Source organism: Pogonomyrmex barbatus, unplaced genomic scaffold (genome assembly GCF_055798465.1).
Source record: "Pogonomyrmex barbatus isolate J1 unplaced genomic scaffold, ASM5579846v1 scaffold7, whole genome shotgun sequence".
Taxonomy (NCBI): Eukaryota; Metazoa; Arthropoda; class Insecta; order Hymenoptera; family Formicidae; genus Pogonomyrmex; species Pogonomyrmex barbatus.
This window is the reverse complement of record NW_028297171.1, coordinates 1,073,457-1,090,469: the sequence shown is the minus strand read 5'-3', so window position 1 is coordinate 1,090,469 and position 17,013 is coordinate 1,073,457. Positions and strand designations below refer to the sequence as shown.

The 17,013-nt window shown below is 30.1% G+C and overlaps 1 protein-coding gene and 1 long non-coding RNA gene across 8 annotated transcripts in view; both read right to left on the bottom strand.

The window, feature by feature from the left end:
- The window catches only part of Wdr62 (WD repeat domain 62), a 249,240-nt gene that overhangs the window by 222,887 nt on the left and 9,340 nt on the right, over positions 1–17,013 (bottom strand). For all 7 annotated transcript variants that reach the window (XR_016140837.1, XR_016140838.1, XR_016140839.1 and 4 more), the window contains exon 2: positions 15,788–15,938. Coding sequence is in view for 4 of the 7 variants with exons in the window: in XM_089083111.1 (XP_088939237.1) it covers positions 15,788–15,868 (81 nt within the window). In the remaining 3 variants the exon portion in view is untranslated. The remainder of the gene's footprint in view (positions 1–15,787; positions 15,939–17,013) is intronic.
- LOC148934852 (uncharacterized) lies at positions 4,156–13,311 on the bottom strand. The gene is made up of 2 exons (XR_016140840.1): positions 9,003–13,311; positions 4,156–8,911 (listed from the first exon to the last, which is right to left on the bottom strand). It is a non-coding gene; the product is annotated as an uncharacterized LOC148934852 (long non-coding RNA).

Sequence of the window (17,013 nt, the reverse complement as noted above, 5' to 3'; positions counted from 1 at the left end):
TCCAAATGACAGCTCACATTCTTACAACTTCTTAAAACTTATCTACAAGATAATAGATATGTATATGTGTGTATGTCATTGTATTGTTGACTTGTTGTTCTAAACATGTTATTGCGATAAATATCATCACATGCCTCGAAAGGATAAGATGCCTGCTCGGTAAGCAGGAGATCCAGGTTCGATTCCTGGCTGAGGTGGTATTTTTTCGCAAAATAATTACGAATTTTCACGACTGGTTCGGGCCCCGCCGTGACGTACACTCTCCCTTCTTATTTGGGTCCATCTTATAGATTGAATTTACTTCCAAGATTTTGAGAATAAGTAAAGAACGTACACTTCTCTTTGCGTTTTTCTTGCCATCTCCTTTATTTTCGAAAGTGAACGCAAAAGGCGCTGTACTCGGTTACACTGCCTATTTCGGCGCGCGAAAAAGAACAAATTCAAATAAAAAATATGTCAAATAAAACGAACAAACAAAATTTTATAATGAGGCGAAGCCTAACATAAACTTGCCAGTCTTGAAAGCCTAGCCTTTCAAATATGTACTTTAAATGGAAACAACAAACATTTTTTTTTTAATCTTAATGTAGTAGATTGCAAAATATAAGCTCAAATTAAACTCAAAATAATAATAACTATCACAAATTAGAAGGTCATTAAATATGCAATTATGCAAATTATATAGAATATAAATAGTTTAATATAAATAGTAGGTGTAAATAGTCATTGAAAATTTTTAAACATGAGCAACTACTTCCTTTTGAGGCAATGGATAGAGAACTTGGCTAAAACCTTGCGAGTAATTCTTGTGACAGTCTTGACAGAAGCAATCTTGGCGATGCCAGCTGAGTCGGCGTGAACCTTTACTACTCTTCCCAACCTCCATTTAGAAAGTGATAAATTGTCTTCCTTTAGCAAAATTAGTGAGTTGGCCTCTAACGGAGGAAAAAATGTCTTCCACGATGTCCAAATGAACCAAGATGTCTTAGTTTTTTGCTGCAACTCGCTCAGAAATATATTCTTTGTTCTATCTTTCTCATTCTTGCAACTGTTGAATTCTCTGCCAGTTTGAAAGTCTTTCTTTAAATAAATCAAACTTGAATCAGATGCTGACATAAATGTGCGCCCTTTGAGAAAATGAGCCGAGGTCAGGGGAGTAAAATCGTTTGGATCGGATGATAGTGAGGTCAAAGGTCGGGAATTCAAAATTGCTTCTACCTGTTAACAGACTATAGAGCTCTTCAAACGTTAACAATGCGTTTCCTGCAATCCTCTTTAAATGATACTTAGTTGCTTTTATCCTTGCCTCCCATAAACCGCCAAAATGAGGCGAATACAAAGGAAATGTACAAAGGAATGAAATGTCGACACACCCAGGGCTTCAATTGTTTCGCCTAGATGCTCGTATTCTTTCGCAATAAATTTTCCAAGTTTTATAAGTTCGTTATTTCCTCCAATAAATGAGCTTCCATTGTTGGAATATATGTAAGAAGGTTTTCCTCGTAATATGAAACGTCTTAAAGTGGCAATAAAAACTTCTTTGGTCAAGTCAGATACAAGTTCCAGGTGCATGACTTTTGTTACAAAATATACAAATAAAGTAATATAACATTTGCTGATCTTATATCTTCTTTTCTTTCTATCCTTTATCAAAAAGGGCCCGGCATAATCCACTCCTGTAATGGAGAAAAGAAATGCCGACGAAACTCTCGATTGCAGATTACCCATCAAAGTCTGAAACGTTTGAAGTTTAAGTCTAAAGCATCTTTTACAAGCATGTACAACCTTTTTAGCCTTTCGTTCTCTCAACGGCCAGAATTGATCTTGTATAGAAATTAGTAATAGAGAGGGAGAGTATGCAATAAACAAATGTAACATGTAAACATATCTTCAAAAAGCCGTTTCGTAAATATTTGATCAGAAGATAAAATAATTGAATTTTTTATCCATTGCAAATAGTAAATTCTTTAATCTTCCTCTGGTGCATAGTATCCCCTATTCGTCCAAAAAAAGCGTTAAAGACACTAATCTCCCCCTTGTAATTGGTATATTAGAACTAAGCGATCAGATTTTCTCTTGGAATACTTTAAGCTGCGAATTCTTAATCTCTAGTTCCATTAAAATGTATACAAATCTTTTGCAATATGAAAGAATTCGAACTATTTTGGATAAGATCGAATGTCGCATCAATAATGTTTCAAAAAATGTGTTATCGCTAGTTTTTTTTATGTTACTTTCGTTTTTTCTATTAAGGATTCTACTTTTGGCATTTTAGACCAGTTTTGTGAAGACTTTACCAAAAATTTAGACAGCATTATTTGGCTGGTATTATACAAGGAGCCAATGATCCTAATGAATCAAAGATTTCATACTGATGTGCCTTTTAGTAATTTTGTTGCTTTTAGGAATATTAACTGCGTAAACTAAAACATCCGCTTGTTCATTCTGGCTAATGCCAAGGGTTTTTCTTTGATCATCATTTGAGAATTGAACATTAACTGATGCTTGATTAATTTCGCTAATCTTATTCAAAACCTCTGAGGAATTTGATGTCTACTTTCGCAATTTAAAACCGTCCTCAGCAAGGACCTGAAACATTAGCTCGGCAATGAAAACCGTTTCCTCAATTCTGTTGCTATCCGTCAGCAAATCATCTACATAAAAGTCATTGAGAATTACCTTGGCTATCTCGGATTTCTTGCTCGCACTCAGCACCCAATTGATACAAACATCTAATAGTCAGGAATGATCCACAAGATGTTCCATAAATTACTATATTTAATTCGAATGCCTTAATTGATTCCTTAGGATTTTTTCATAGTATTCTTTGTAACGATCGTTGCTTCTCCTCTATTAAAACTTGTCTATACATCTTCGTTATATCTGCAGACATAATGTAGGAATACTTTCTAAACCTAAGAATGGAAAACAAATCATTTTGTATTACAGGTTCTCTCATTAAAATATCGTTTAGTGATTTTCCGCTTGTAGTGCGAAAGCTTCAAACACTACTCTTGTTTCAGTGGTCTGACTTTCCGCTCTTCTCATATAATGATGAAGTAAATAATAACAATAAGGTACACTCAGCGGCTCATCTACTTCTGTCATGTAACCTAGTTGTTGATATTCCTTTAAAAATGTAGAATATTTGTTGTAAAGATTAAGAAATCTTTTCTAAATTAATTAATCTCTTTTCTAAATTAATTAAACATCTTTCAGCTTGTTGTCTAGATTCACCTAAGATAGTTGGTGATTCCTTGATCGACATACTTACAATAAAATGCTCTTCTTTGTGGCGTCGCGTAGTAGTAGTAGTAGTTTTTGCAAAATAAGATTCGCCTTCCCTTTGTTCTTGAGACCATGCTTTCGTAATTGACACTTCTTCAAGTTTTCAAAATTTAGTTAATTATTGCTCTACGTTTATACTTTTGAGAAAGTTGCATCGTGCAGTTTTTGGAGCTGATGTATTTATAGAACCTCCTATGAATCATCCTAACCTAATTTACAATTTACATTTTGCATTATAAGATTATTATTCAATTTCATTTGGTCTACACATAGTATATTGCCAAAACCATTGTGCGCCTATTAATAAATCTATTTGTTCCGGTGTGTCGAACGAAGGATCTGCGAGTTTAATAGAAAGAATTTGTACTTTAATTAGATCAATGGATCGTTTGGTATTATGTCATTATTTGTGGAGTAACTAGACACATAGTTTTGAAACAAAAGCCTCCATTACGTGACGCGATTTCAAGTTCGCATTTAAAATTAATCCTGGAATCCGATTGATTTAACCTGCATATTTATTGGAATTTTAGTTAGGTTTAGTTTTTCGCATAGGCCTTCCGAAATGAAATTTGATTGAGAGCACAAATCGAGTAAAGCTCTAGCTTTGCATTTGACTTTGTTACCGTTAACTATTACTAAAGCCGTTGCTAAAATACGTTTGGATTATTGGAATCTTTGCTCTGACTTGTAACACAAGTTATTGTAGCAATGGGTTGAGAAACTGGTTGCTCTTTGCGTTCAAAATGTAGTAGCGTATTATGTTTACTATTTATACAACTCCGGCAATTTCCAAATCCGCATTCCTTAAAAAAGTAATTCCTTTTTTCAGACAATTCATGCACAATTTCAACTTTACTCTTTCCATTCTTTTCTTTGGAAATAATTTTAAGAAGGCACTACACTTTTAAACGTGGTGCTCTCCTTTACACAAAGTGCAGCTAACCTTAGTAGCTAAGAATGTGTTGGTTTTATTTTCTGCGACTTTTTTTACTTTAACGATACCCTTTTTCTTTTCTATCATTCGTAATAATGCAGCGCGTGCGCGTAAACATTTTAGCAAATCCTCTAACCTGGGTTTCATCCAAGAGTTTTAATTTTTGTTCTTCCCATTCCCTTACACTATCAATATTCAACTTAGTAACTATAAGATAAATAAGAATCTTATAGTTACAGTAATAAGGGTTAGATTAGTTTATTCCTTTCGGTAGTGGAGCTCTCCCGTAGGAGAGGCGGAACATACTGATTTTACGCATACACTTTTTAACACAAAACAGGGTTTCACATGGGTTTACAACTTTCTGCACGAAGTTCAATTCAAATCTATATGTTAATACATTGATAAAAATTAAATTTCATACCATATAAAAAAAATATATAAGTTTGGATACCAAATTACCGGTCTGTGAAAAATATCGATAGAAATAAACAACAATTATGATTCAATATTGGACATGTTTGTTATTGTACGCTTACAGATATCCCGTTTACAGATATCAATGATTTTCACAGATCAATAGTGTTACGATCACCATCAGTACCGACCATCATACCGATATCACCATCATACCAACAATATATATTAGCCAGTCAGGCACTTAAAGAACTTTAATACGTGTAAGATAATTACATATTGTAACATGCATTTGCATAAATTTATTAATATGTTGTACAATTTTGACTGTTTGTGAAATTTTCTATGTGAGAAGAAAGTTGCACGGAGTGAAGTGACATGTCCGAAATGCCGAAATGTACTAATATTAACGAATATTGCTGAAAATCATATTTTTCATTGTACAAATAAATATTATAAGGTTATTAAAAATCGAAAATGACAAAGAGTAGTATGTAATTTCAAAATCAGCGCATTCCATGGAACATGGTTTGAGGCACATTTAAATCTTCCTACAATTTGTCAATTTATCGGTTATTTTTTAATGATGCAGCCACTACGACATAGATTTCTAAAAAACAAACTTAACGATCATACTGTTGTCATTGGACAAATTTTTATCGAGAAGTAAATAAAATACTGCTTATTATTTATTTATGTTTACTATTAGATAATATATTAAATTATTGTTAATTACTTCAACAATGGTTTGAGAAAGAACAAAAATAAATTGGTGGATCAGATAAAATAGTAGAAGCTAAGATAGGCAAAAGAAAATACAATACCGCTCGTATAATTAGAGGACAGTGGGTTTTTGACGGAATTGAACGCAATACACACAATGTATTTATTTTCCCTGTACCAAATCGATCTGTCGAAACTCTTTTACCAATTATCAAAAAATATGTCGCTGGTTCTATTATCCATACCGATAAATGGCGAGCATACGATGTTTTACATAATGAAAATTACACGCATATGACAGTCAATCATACAACAAATTTTGTTGATCCTGAAAGTGGTACTCATACACAAAATATAGAGATTGTGGTGAGAGATGCGATCACACATTCCTCGCTATGGTATACGAGATCATTTTTCACATTATCTCGCAGAATTTTTATTTAAAAAGTACATTAATGAACGCATCGATGCTTTTTTTAATATTATGAATTCTATGTACCCGTTAAATAATTAATATATTAATTATCATTTATTTCATATGCTTGACTATATTTTATTGCTCTTTTAATATTAATTAATAATAATATTAATTAACTTTTTATAATTATAACTTTTTAACGAAGGACGTCCGACGGATAAAACTTTTTGAAGGTCACTCAGAGTCATGACCTTGACAACATGTCAAAGTCAAGGCCATTGATAGGGTGGTTCCCTAATCTTCATTTTTACCAATTTTAATATTAAAATATATTTTAATATAATAGATCACAATTATCAACTTAAATTAAATATTTTATTATAAAAATTTAATTAAAAATTAAACATAAAAAATGAACTTTTAACAAAACATTTAAATTTAGTTTATTTTAAATATAATAATTTCCATCATCATCAATTAACTTAATAACTTTATTATTCTATTATTCTATTGGAATTGATCAATTGCATCTATTGACAAATTTACGACAAAGGCGATTGGTCAATTTCAATGAAAGAATTGATCGATTGATTAATCTAAAATGGTAAAAGACATTATAGTTTCATGTTTCTTACAATTTATATATAAATAATCTAAGTCATAATGTCATTAAATTTGACATATTAAGTCCTTTTAGGACATTCATCATTATTTCTATTTGAACATGTTTAGTTCCTATAGAATGATCAGATTCAAATTTTTATATGTATTAATAAAAATTCTCGTATATTTTAGGATTAATATGTAAACAGGTAAAAATCTAATCAGATTTTATATTATAATACATATCATGCTTAATTTAAAATAATAGTACTTTCGAGTTATTTAATACAGAAAATTATATATTTAAAAAACTTATCAAAAAGATATATTCAATAATTATTTTAATAAATCAGAATTATCTTCTACATAAATTCCTTTAAGTATTATAATGTTTTTTTTTGTTTACTGTAAGTTTCTTCACAAAATTTATGAATATTTAGAAGATTATATAAATAATGCCCTAAAAAAACCTAATATATCAAATTTAATGATATAATGACTTTGTCATTCAATAATTAGGAGAAACGGTAGTGTCTCATAATAAAAAAGCACAAATATATCATATACATACGTAAAAGTATAATACAATGAAAAATATATGCATTGAAAATAACAGTACTCATATTGCTTCTTAGAACCTTCTTACAAGATAATAGATTATGGCGCATAAACATCACTCTGAAACGAACTATGACCAATTGTCAAATTCGCCGCAAGACTCAACGACATCGTCGACCACCAATCGGACAAGTGGAAAAAAAATATGCTATCTCACTTGTTCTTTCATTTTCTATCTTTATTTACTCTCGTTGTGCGTATTATAGAAAAAAAATAGTATAAAAATCAAGTATAAAAGATGTCAATTATAGCGCTTTTCGAACACAGAAAGATGATTAATACTATTGTGGCGATACTTTTGCACTACGCATGCATACCCTACGCGTGCATACCCTACGCGTCATACGTCGCTGGCCTATGCACCCCACGCCACGCGCCGACCTCTGAACCTGTGAACCTGGCACCCAACTTTCGGAAAATTAACTTTTTTATATGGAAACAATTAGTATTTTGTTTGTAATTGTTTGTAATAACAATACTTTCGTTTGTAGTTACATCGATTAAAAGATATCAAAATTTTAAAAAATGACTTGCACCCGACATTAAGATATTTTAAATCCGCTTACGTAGTCTTTTTTAGAATCGTTTGTAGTTGTTTGTAATGCTTTTCGTTTCGTTTATGGACAAACTGTTCGAAAGTTATAACAATTTAAACAAATGACCAAGAGGAAATTCTGTCATTTTTTAAGATAGCGCAAATCTGCTTGCGCAGTGCTTATATTGTCTAAATAATTATAAATGTAGTAATATTAATATTAGCCAAGAAAAAATTGAAAAAAAATGAACGCAGATTTGTCATGGGGAAAAATTGTCCTCAATAAAACTTAAAAAATATTTGTAAATGAAACATAAAAAAGAATTTGTTTTTATATCTAACGAAAATAAACTTTTGCTTATATTGTCTTAGTAATTATAAATGTAGTAATATTATTATTAGCAACAAAATAAAATGAATATAGATTTGTCACGAAAAAAATTGTTATAACTTTTGAACAGTTCGACTAACAAACGAAACGAAAAGCACTACAAACAATTTTAAAAAAGACTGTGCAAGCAGATTTGCGCTAGCTTAAAAAATGGCAAAATTCACTCTTGGCCATTTGTTCAAATTATTATAACTTTTGAACGGTTCGACTACAAACGAAATTAAAAGTACTACAAACAACTACAAACGATTCTAAAAAAGACTGCGCAAGCAGATTTAAAATATTTTAATGTCGGATGCAAGCCTTTTTTTTAAATTTTGATATCTTTTAATAATTGAACTACAAACGAAATTATCGTTACTACAAACAATTACAAACAAAATACTAACTGTTTCCATATAAAAAAGTTAATTTTTCGAAAGTCGGGTGCCAGATTCACAGAGGTCACGCGCCGGCCCATCTACGCGGGTGGTCTAGCCACCTGCCGCTAGGCAGCGTCTAATGACAAATGTTTTCGCGTATTTAGAAATTGACCCTCCACAGTATAAAAAGGGGGACACGCGACTGTGGGATTGCATCCGACTACGATCTCGACCAAGCGTAAGAATCGCTACGGCCAACGACACAAGCCTAGAGAACAGCGTGAGATATCACTTCTCTATCAGCCTGACCGAAAGGTCATTAGTTCTTTTTTAAAACTGACGTTTTCAAGTCAATAAACGACTTCGCAAGCCGATAATTTTAAATTAGGAAAAAGATTTTAAAGCTTCAAAACGTCATCTCATCGGAGTAACACGGACCCAAACGTCCGTCGGCCTTGTCGTCCCCGCCTACCGGGGAAGCGCAGACGTTCGCCGTCTTCTTTGTCCGCTTCTTCTTCCTCTTCTTCGTCATCCTCCGCACTACGTCGGCTAGCTTCTCCACTACTAATCCGAGTAGTAAGAGTTCGAGCCAGTAGGGAAATGGAGCACGAAATTCAGCCTGAAAAGGACATCTCCACAATCTCCGGATGTACCTAAGACCCCAAGGAAAGATCTTCCTAGCAAAAAACCATTACAGGAGCGGAACTCACCGTGGCGTCTAATTCCCATCTCGGAGATTCCTCTCATACAGAAACTTCGAAGGAATTCTCGCACTTTTAGCTGCGACAAGGGGACGCAGACCAGTTCGGAATCAACGCGTAAACGCGTAAACGATGTAGAGGCCTGGACGCTCGACAGCGTCGAATAGAAAAAAGGAAGCTACTAAGAATTTAAGATTCACAATATTTTTTGAATGCCCATTCTGGTGGGCCATAATTAAATATAAAATTAATTTTCAGCTCGGTTAACAGATTCACATATTTTTCGGCTGTAAAGCCAGCGCTTGCAAAGACACATTCCGGCCGAAAAAGTCGTGCGGTTGTAAAATCGCATCTCGGCTGAAAAGCCTGCGTCTGCAAAGACGCATTCCGGCCGAAAAGCTGAGCGGTTGTGAAATCACATCTTGGTTAAAAAGTCAGCGCCTGTAAAGGTGTAACCCGGCCGAAAAGCCATACGGGGACAATATCACGTAGGCGCGTCAGTAAGAAATCACGGATTCCACCATGTTATATTTTATTAATTAAACATAACAGACTCATACTCTAATCAATTTGTACACACATTACACAATATCCTAATTTATCGTTTTTAATTTGTTAAAATAAAAACTACAGAAAATGAAAACGAGTTGAGTCGTCGAATTGCAACCTTCTCAGATTCCTTTCCTTTCATTTTAAAGTCGGGATACAAAAGTCCGATAAGGCTAATTACTAAACACATCCTCACCAAACTACAAAATATCTGATATCACTATAAAATTACCTTTTTAAAAAAAGGTAAAAAAAAGGGTGTCGAGTATAGTGGAAAAAAACCAAATTAAAAGATAATATTGATAATATTTTTTATTTTAAAAAAATATAACCTAAATGATATGTATGTTTGTATCTCTATTGAAAAGTCTTTCTATTCTAACTCAAGTGATAGTTTTAATCGTACTTATAAAAAATTATATTACGATAAATTGAAATATCTAACTCAATTTTACATAACAAAATTAAACAATAAAATCTACATCACAGTATCTTTGTTCCATTGAAGAATCGTCCTAGTCTAGCTCTTCTAGTGATAATAGCTTTTAATTCCTTTTTAAATAAAAAATTAAACAATAAAATCTACAGCACAGTATCTTTGTTCCATTGAAGAATCTTCCTAGTCTAACTCTTCTAGTGGTAATAGCTTTTAATTCCTTTTTAAATAAAAAATTTATTTTTAAATTGTCATACTTAACACGACCAAAATAATATCATTTGTCAACAATTAACCCAGTATCATATGAACATTCTTAGTTAAAAATTATGATTCTTCATAAAAAAATAGAAATAAAATCTAAGTACATATCAGTTAAGAATTTTCCTAAAATGGGAGTTTTCATTGAAAAAATTGGAAGTCACTTTCACGTGAACTTCGAATTATTTAAACTAATAGCACAATCCTAAGCCCCCCCCTTAAAATCATGTAACTTTGTCCGAAACATTGCTATTATACATACTTTCAAAGATATCAACTGTAAACTTTAAATATTTCACTTTAAATGCCTTCAAAAATATCAGCTTATAAACTTTAAATATGTCATTTTAATGGCCCTTAATGGCCCTGTATAATCATTAATTAATATCTCTTAGAGATAGAAAATGCAAGAACAGAAAAAATTTAATCTTATTGTTAAAAAAATAGATCATTTAATACAAAAATATTTTTGTTACATATTTAAAATCAAACTGTCAAATAAAACATACTAGAAATTTCTACATAAACGTTTTCTTTTCCATATGTAGAAAAAAAATAAATACTTTATTTACTCATTGATTGTAAGTAAATCATGAAGTAGATCATTAGTGGATACAATCATTTATAAAAAAGTTTTCGAAGATGATAAAGAACATTTATATTAAAATTTAAAATAATTCTGCTACAATGTCCTCTTTCTTAACAGCTTTGTGAAGCTTATTTTTATTGTAAAATCACAAATTTTATTAATTCCTTCGCAGTAACGGAAATAAGATTTTCGTGTCACCATTGTGTGAAAAAGTTTCTAGATTTCGAGACGAATATAATATTAAGGTTTTTGAAGTCACTGAATCTGAATGTGATATCAGAATTTCAAAATTCAAATGGCGAATTCAATATGGCAGAAAATTTGGAAAAATAATTAAATTCTTATAAAAATGATTTTTCCTAAGATAAGATTTTTTCTAAGATTTTTAAGATCATTGAATCCGAATATAATATCAGAATTTCAAAATTCAAACTAGAGGACTGAAATAGCGGACTGAAGTAAAAAAATAAATTTCAAAATAAAAAAATAAAAATATATAATCAAAACTTGTCCTCGTTCTATGATTCTAGATTCAGCGGAGAATGAGATTTATAAACGACTAACTTTTCTACATTAATATAATTGTTGAAAAAGTTTAAATGAATTATTATTTTCAAATTTTTTCAGCAAAGTTTGATCTGCCATTTAAAATAACAAAATGCTTGTTCAATATTTTGGTTCAGCAACTTTAACAATTTTATTCATTTTTATAACAATTTTTTCAAATTTTTATCTACCATATTGAATCCATCATTTTAAATTTTAAAATTCGAATATTATATTTGGATATATTTGGATTCAGCAATTTCAAAGATCTTAGGATAGTTATCTTTATAAAAATCCAATTATTTTTCCAAATTTAATCCGCCATTGTTGGGGTCCGTCACTTTAAATTTTGAAATTCGGATAATATATTCGGATTCAGCTATCTCAAAAATTATAGGATATCAAGTTTCATACAAATCGAAAAAGGGTAAATCGTTTTCTTTTTAGATGTGCATACATGCTATAAATACACGAGTGGCCTTTTTCTGTGCATATATGCTACATCAATGTCAAGGAGTTAAATATAAAATGCGTCTATTTTGTTCAGAAAATAAAAAAAAACAGTAGAAAAAATATTACCATTAAAATATACTTCTTCATTTTATTTTAAATGAACTGATCTTATATTCAAATTAATGATTTTATATGCGTGATATGTTTCAAAATTATCTGCTGGCAAATCAGTATTATATATATATAAATATTTATTTTTTGTTACGGTATTAAGAGGATGTAAACTGACGAGCGAACTCCGACGAAAACATTCACACATATACATATCAAACATATATAAATACGTTTATATATACATACACTCATACGTATATATTTTTGTACACATATAAACAAGTTCGTATTGACTTTTATATCACATTAGATATCTAGTTCTAAGAACTCAAGTTATTTCTTCATGTAATCTTCTAGTGTAGCTATATTATATTTTGTAAATAAAGACTGCAAAATTTTTATATAAAGTATTGTTATACAAATATTGTCGCGACTTGACAGTTCTGGATACCATATTAAAGTACCAAATAGTCATCTTTATAAAAATCCAAAAAAGATCTAAATTATAAAAAGATCTAAATTATAAAAATTTTTCTTGTTTTTCATATGAAATTCATGCTAGAAACATACTAATGCATAAACTTTAATTGTAGAAAAGGATTTCCAAATAAAATAATATAAAATTAATACAAAATTAAATTGATACAAAAATTATCATATTCTGTCGATAATAGAGATAAATTCAGTATCCACTCGAAAGGATGGTGGACTTGTCGGTTTTTATTGACTAAATATATATTTCATATTTCTCTAATTTATTTGCTTTCCTTAATTTGAATGAAAAATCCTCTTTCAGAATGAGAGAAGATATCAAAATGGATAATTATAAAACGATATGAATAAAAACAGAATAAATTTCTGTATTATAGTTTCCTGTTACTGCCTAAGTCATTTATTCACTTGATATAAATAACACCAAGCATATATTAAAATAGAATCTATTCATCTATATTTATTCAATATATAAGAATATTTTAAGACCTCCAAAACATGATTTAGAAGCTTATAGAAGAAATGAATAGAAAAGTACTATCTGAATGCTGGTATACTATCATTTATGCGAAGTTTAGAAAATTAGGTTCATATATGCGCAAAAATACATGTACGAGTGTATGTACATATGTACACAATGCATGTATGCAGATGTACATATGTGTGAACACTCTCGTCGGAGTTCGCTCATCAATCTAGTAAGTCTAGTAGTCAGTCCCCTTAAGAAAACTTTGTGTGTGCAAAAATGTCGACATTATTAAAAAATATATATATTATTATAAATAAATAACAAAAAAATCATTAATATTGTTTTTTCATTATTTCCATAATAATTACTATTCAACAGAATGTAAATCTATCGAATATTTCGAGTATATCGAGAATTCCAAGAATAAATAAATATATATATATATATATATATATATATATATATATATATCTATATATATATATTTATTTATTCTTGGAATTTTCGATATACTCGAAATATATATATATATATATCCATAAACAAAAATGTTGATTAAGTAAATAATTTCAAATTTTTTAAATACAAATCCAGATAGCATAAATAATAAATAAATACAAAATTAAAAGTTTCTTGTTAAAAATATGTCGCACAATTTACAATAATAAATGCAGAAAAAAGAAAAAAGTGAAATTTGAATGCAATAATCCACTCACTAGATCGTCATCTTACATTCTGCATCACGGACATTCTAAAAAACTTGTTTCTCTGATTCATTAAAAAATAAGTTTAAACCAATTTTAACTTCAAATTTTAAACTAATTTTTTTTGTGAATGTGTTAAATGTGTTGAATTCTATTATTAATTAATAGGAGGAATAGTTCTAATATATATCAAGTTCTTTAAAATCAAAGATAATAGCTTCTTGGAAGACATAATAGTACCTCTGTTAAACTAGCATCACTCTCCGCCAAAAATCGAAAAAATACATATGCCCAACTCAAGTGCTATTTATGTACTACTTATGTTCTCTAGTCTTGATTTTTGTGCTCGCTCGATTTAGCAGGAAATGGGAATTGAAAATGGGGGTGCTGACTTAATGAAAGTTAGCACCTCCCCCCCATTAAAATTACACAAAAGATAAAAAGTTAATATCTCAGAACTATGTGCTATTTATGTGCTTTCAAACGCTATAAAAATAATTGATCCATCTTTAATAATTTACAAAATATAGGCCAAAAAAATGAATATATGAGTCAACCGTACAAGAATAAAATACCAATTAGAATACAGATAGCGAATCAATTCTAGGCTTGAAATGTTCCTCTATTTATGTACTCTCAAAATATGCAAGATCCAATTTTTATGCTCATCCCCTGACTAATAAATCACTCCGAACGTTAGCATCGCCCCAACAAACAAGAGTAAAGTACGAATAAAAATAGAGATAATGAATCGGTTCTAGACTTAAAATGTTCCTCTATGTACTCTCTTTATGTACTCTCAAAATATTGCAATAACGAATTTTTATCATCCCCTATGACTTACAAACCACTCGTAAAGTGTGCACTGCACGTACGCGTAAGAGTAAAGTACCAGTTAAATCACAGATAGCGAATTGGTTGTAGGTTTAAAATGTTTCTATTTATTACCTTTTGATATGTTAGGGATAAAGTTTCGATGTTGACTTTTTTATACGGAGTGAGCACAAGTTATAGGTGATGAGCACAAAAATTGCGTCTTGCATATTGCATTTGAGAGCACATAAATGGAGGAACATTTTAAGAACCGATTCCGTACTACCACCTAGAACCGATTCGCTATTTTTATTTTTACCGGTACTTTACTCTTGTTCGTTGGGACGGTACTGATTTCACGTTTGTAAGTGATAGGGAATGAGCACAAAAATTCGTTGTTGCATATTTTGAGAGCATATAAATAGAGGAACATTTCAAACCTAGAACCGATTAGCTATCTGTATTCTAACTAGTACTTTACTCTTGTTGACTCCTGTTACGGTTGACTCATATATTATCTTTTTGGCCTATATCTTGTGAACTATTAGAGATGGGCCAATTATTTTTATAGCGTTTGAAAGTACATAAATACCAACTAACTCTGAGTTATTAATTTTTTATCTTGTGTGTAATTTTAATAGGAGAGAGTGCTGACTTTCGTTAAACCAGCCCCATTTTCAATTCCCATTTCCTGCTAAACCGCGTGAGCACAAAAATCGGGACCAGAACACATAATTAGCACATAAATAACATTTAATTTGAGTATATATATTTTTTCGATTTTTTATGGGGAAGAGATGCTAGCTTAACAGAAGTCATAATAGTACATAATAATATACTAGAGAATTTTAAATAGCGTGATTTTTGTAAAAAAAAATTATAGTCGATGATAAATGCTAATTTGATTTCTCTGAATTATTATAACATATATGTATAATCATAATACTTGACACAACATTATAGATAGCGTAATTCTTCTTAGTATTACTTTCTCGTGCACATTTATTATTACTGCCTATACGCACGCATGTACACATGTTTAATATAGTCAAACTTTTCAAGTTTGAGTTGCTTATTCTTAGCATATTTATATTTTTAATATCTTTTTGCATCTTTATTCTATCATTTTATATTTATCACATGAAATAAAAATTTTGTATAAAAAATAAAACAATATTTTTATTCTATACAAATATATTATTTTTCATCCTATACAAATGTTGTTACAATAAAAATAGGAAATGTTAAAAAGACAAAAATTGTTTGATAACCGGCAATTTTGATTTGCAATCATTTAAAAATAGAAAGAATTGACTATAATATAAGAGAAAAGAAATAGTATAATATCGAGGTTTATAGTTAACTCACTCTATCTTGTATCCTAATATTTTCTTGGCCTCTTTTTAAATTAGGGGCACGTAGAATCTTGCTTGTGAGTGGTGGTTCCATTATAATCGCAAATTCCGTTCTCTCTTTAAGTTTTCATTTCTAAAAAATTGTTTCGGTCATGTTTCATTTTCTGTAACAAAAATTATTTTCAAGTAATTTCCATGTATTAATAAATTTACAATATAAATAATTAAAAAGTTTAATATAATTTTGCAAAAATTTAAGCGACAATCTGTCATGTCTGTCATACAATAAGAAAATAAGTAATTTGTCTCTATAATCAGATTACCATTGAATATGTAAAAATAATTATCATCATTAAACATCATATCCATATATACAAAATACATATGCACACATACATAAATATATATATATATATATACACATATATATTTATATATATTTATATATATATATATATATATATATATATATATACTGTATATATATACATACATACATATAATAAATATATATACGATACGTATATATGTATGTATGTACATATTCATATATATATATATATATATATATATACACACAAATATACATACATCATACATATATACAGAGTGTCCCACAACTCGCGACCAAAATTTTTATGACATATTCCTGACTTAAAAATAAGACGAAAATTTCAATACGAAAATGCCGAAGCTATAATAGTTTTTAAATTAATAGCGATTAAAGTTGACTAATCATAAAGCTAACATTTCGCACGCTCAGGCATGATAATGTAACAAGTGATAAAGGGCGCTACCACGAATATATTAATTATACGTATGTAATATACAAATAGGTTTGATGAAAAAAGCAAAAATAATTTCTCAATAAAAATATAATATATCATATCAATATATTTGTATAATATATTTGTATAATAATCTCGATTGACGTTAAGGCGCCTTCGTGGTAGCGCCTTTATCACTTGTTATATCATTATATCTGAGCGCATGAAATGTTAGCTCTATGATTAATTGACTTTAATCCCTATTAATTTAAAAACTATAGCCTCAGCATTTTCGTATTAGAATTTTCGTCTTATTTTTAAGTCAGGAATATGTCATAAAAATTTCGATTGCGAGTTGTGAAACATCCTGTATATACATATATATACATTTATATACACATTTACACACGCACGCACGCACGTACGCACGCACGCACGCACGCACGCACGCACGCACGCACGCACGCACGCA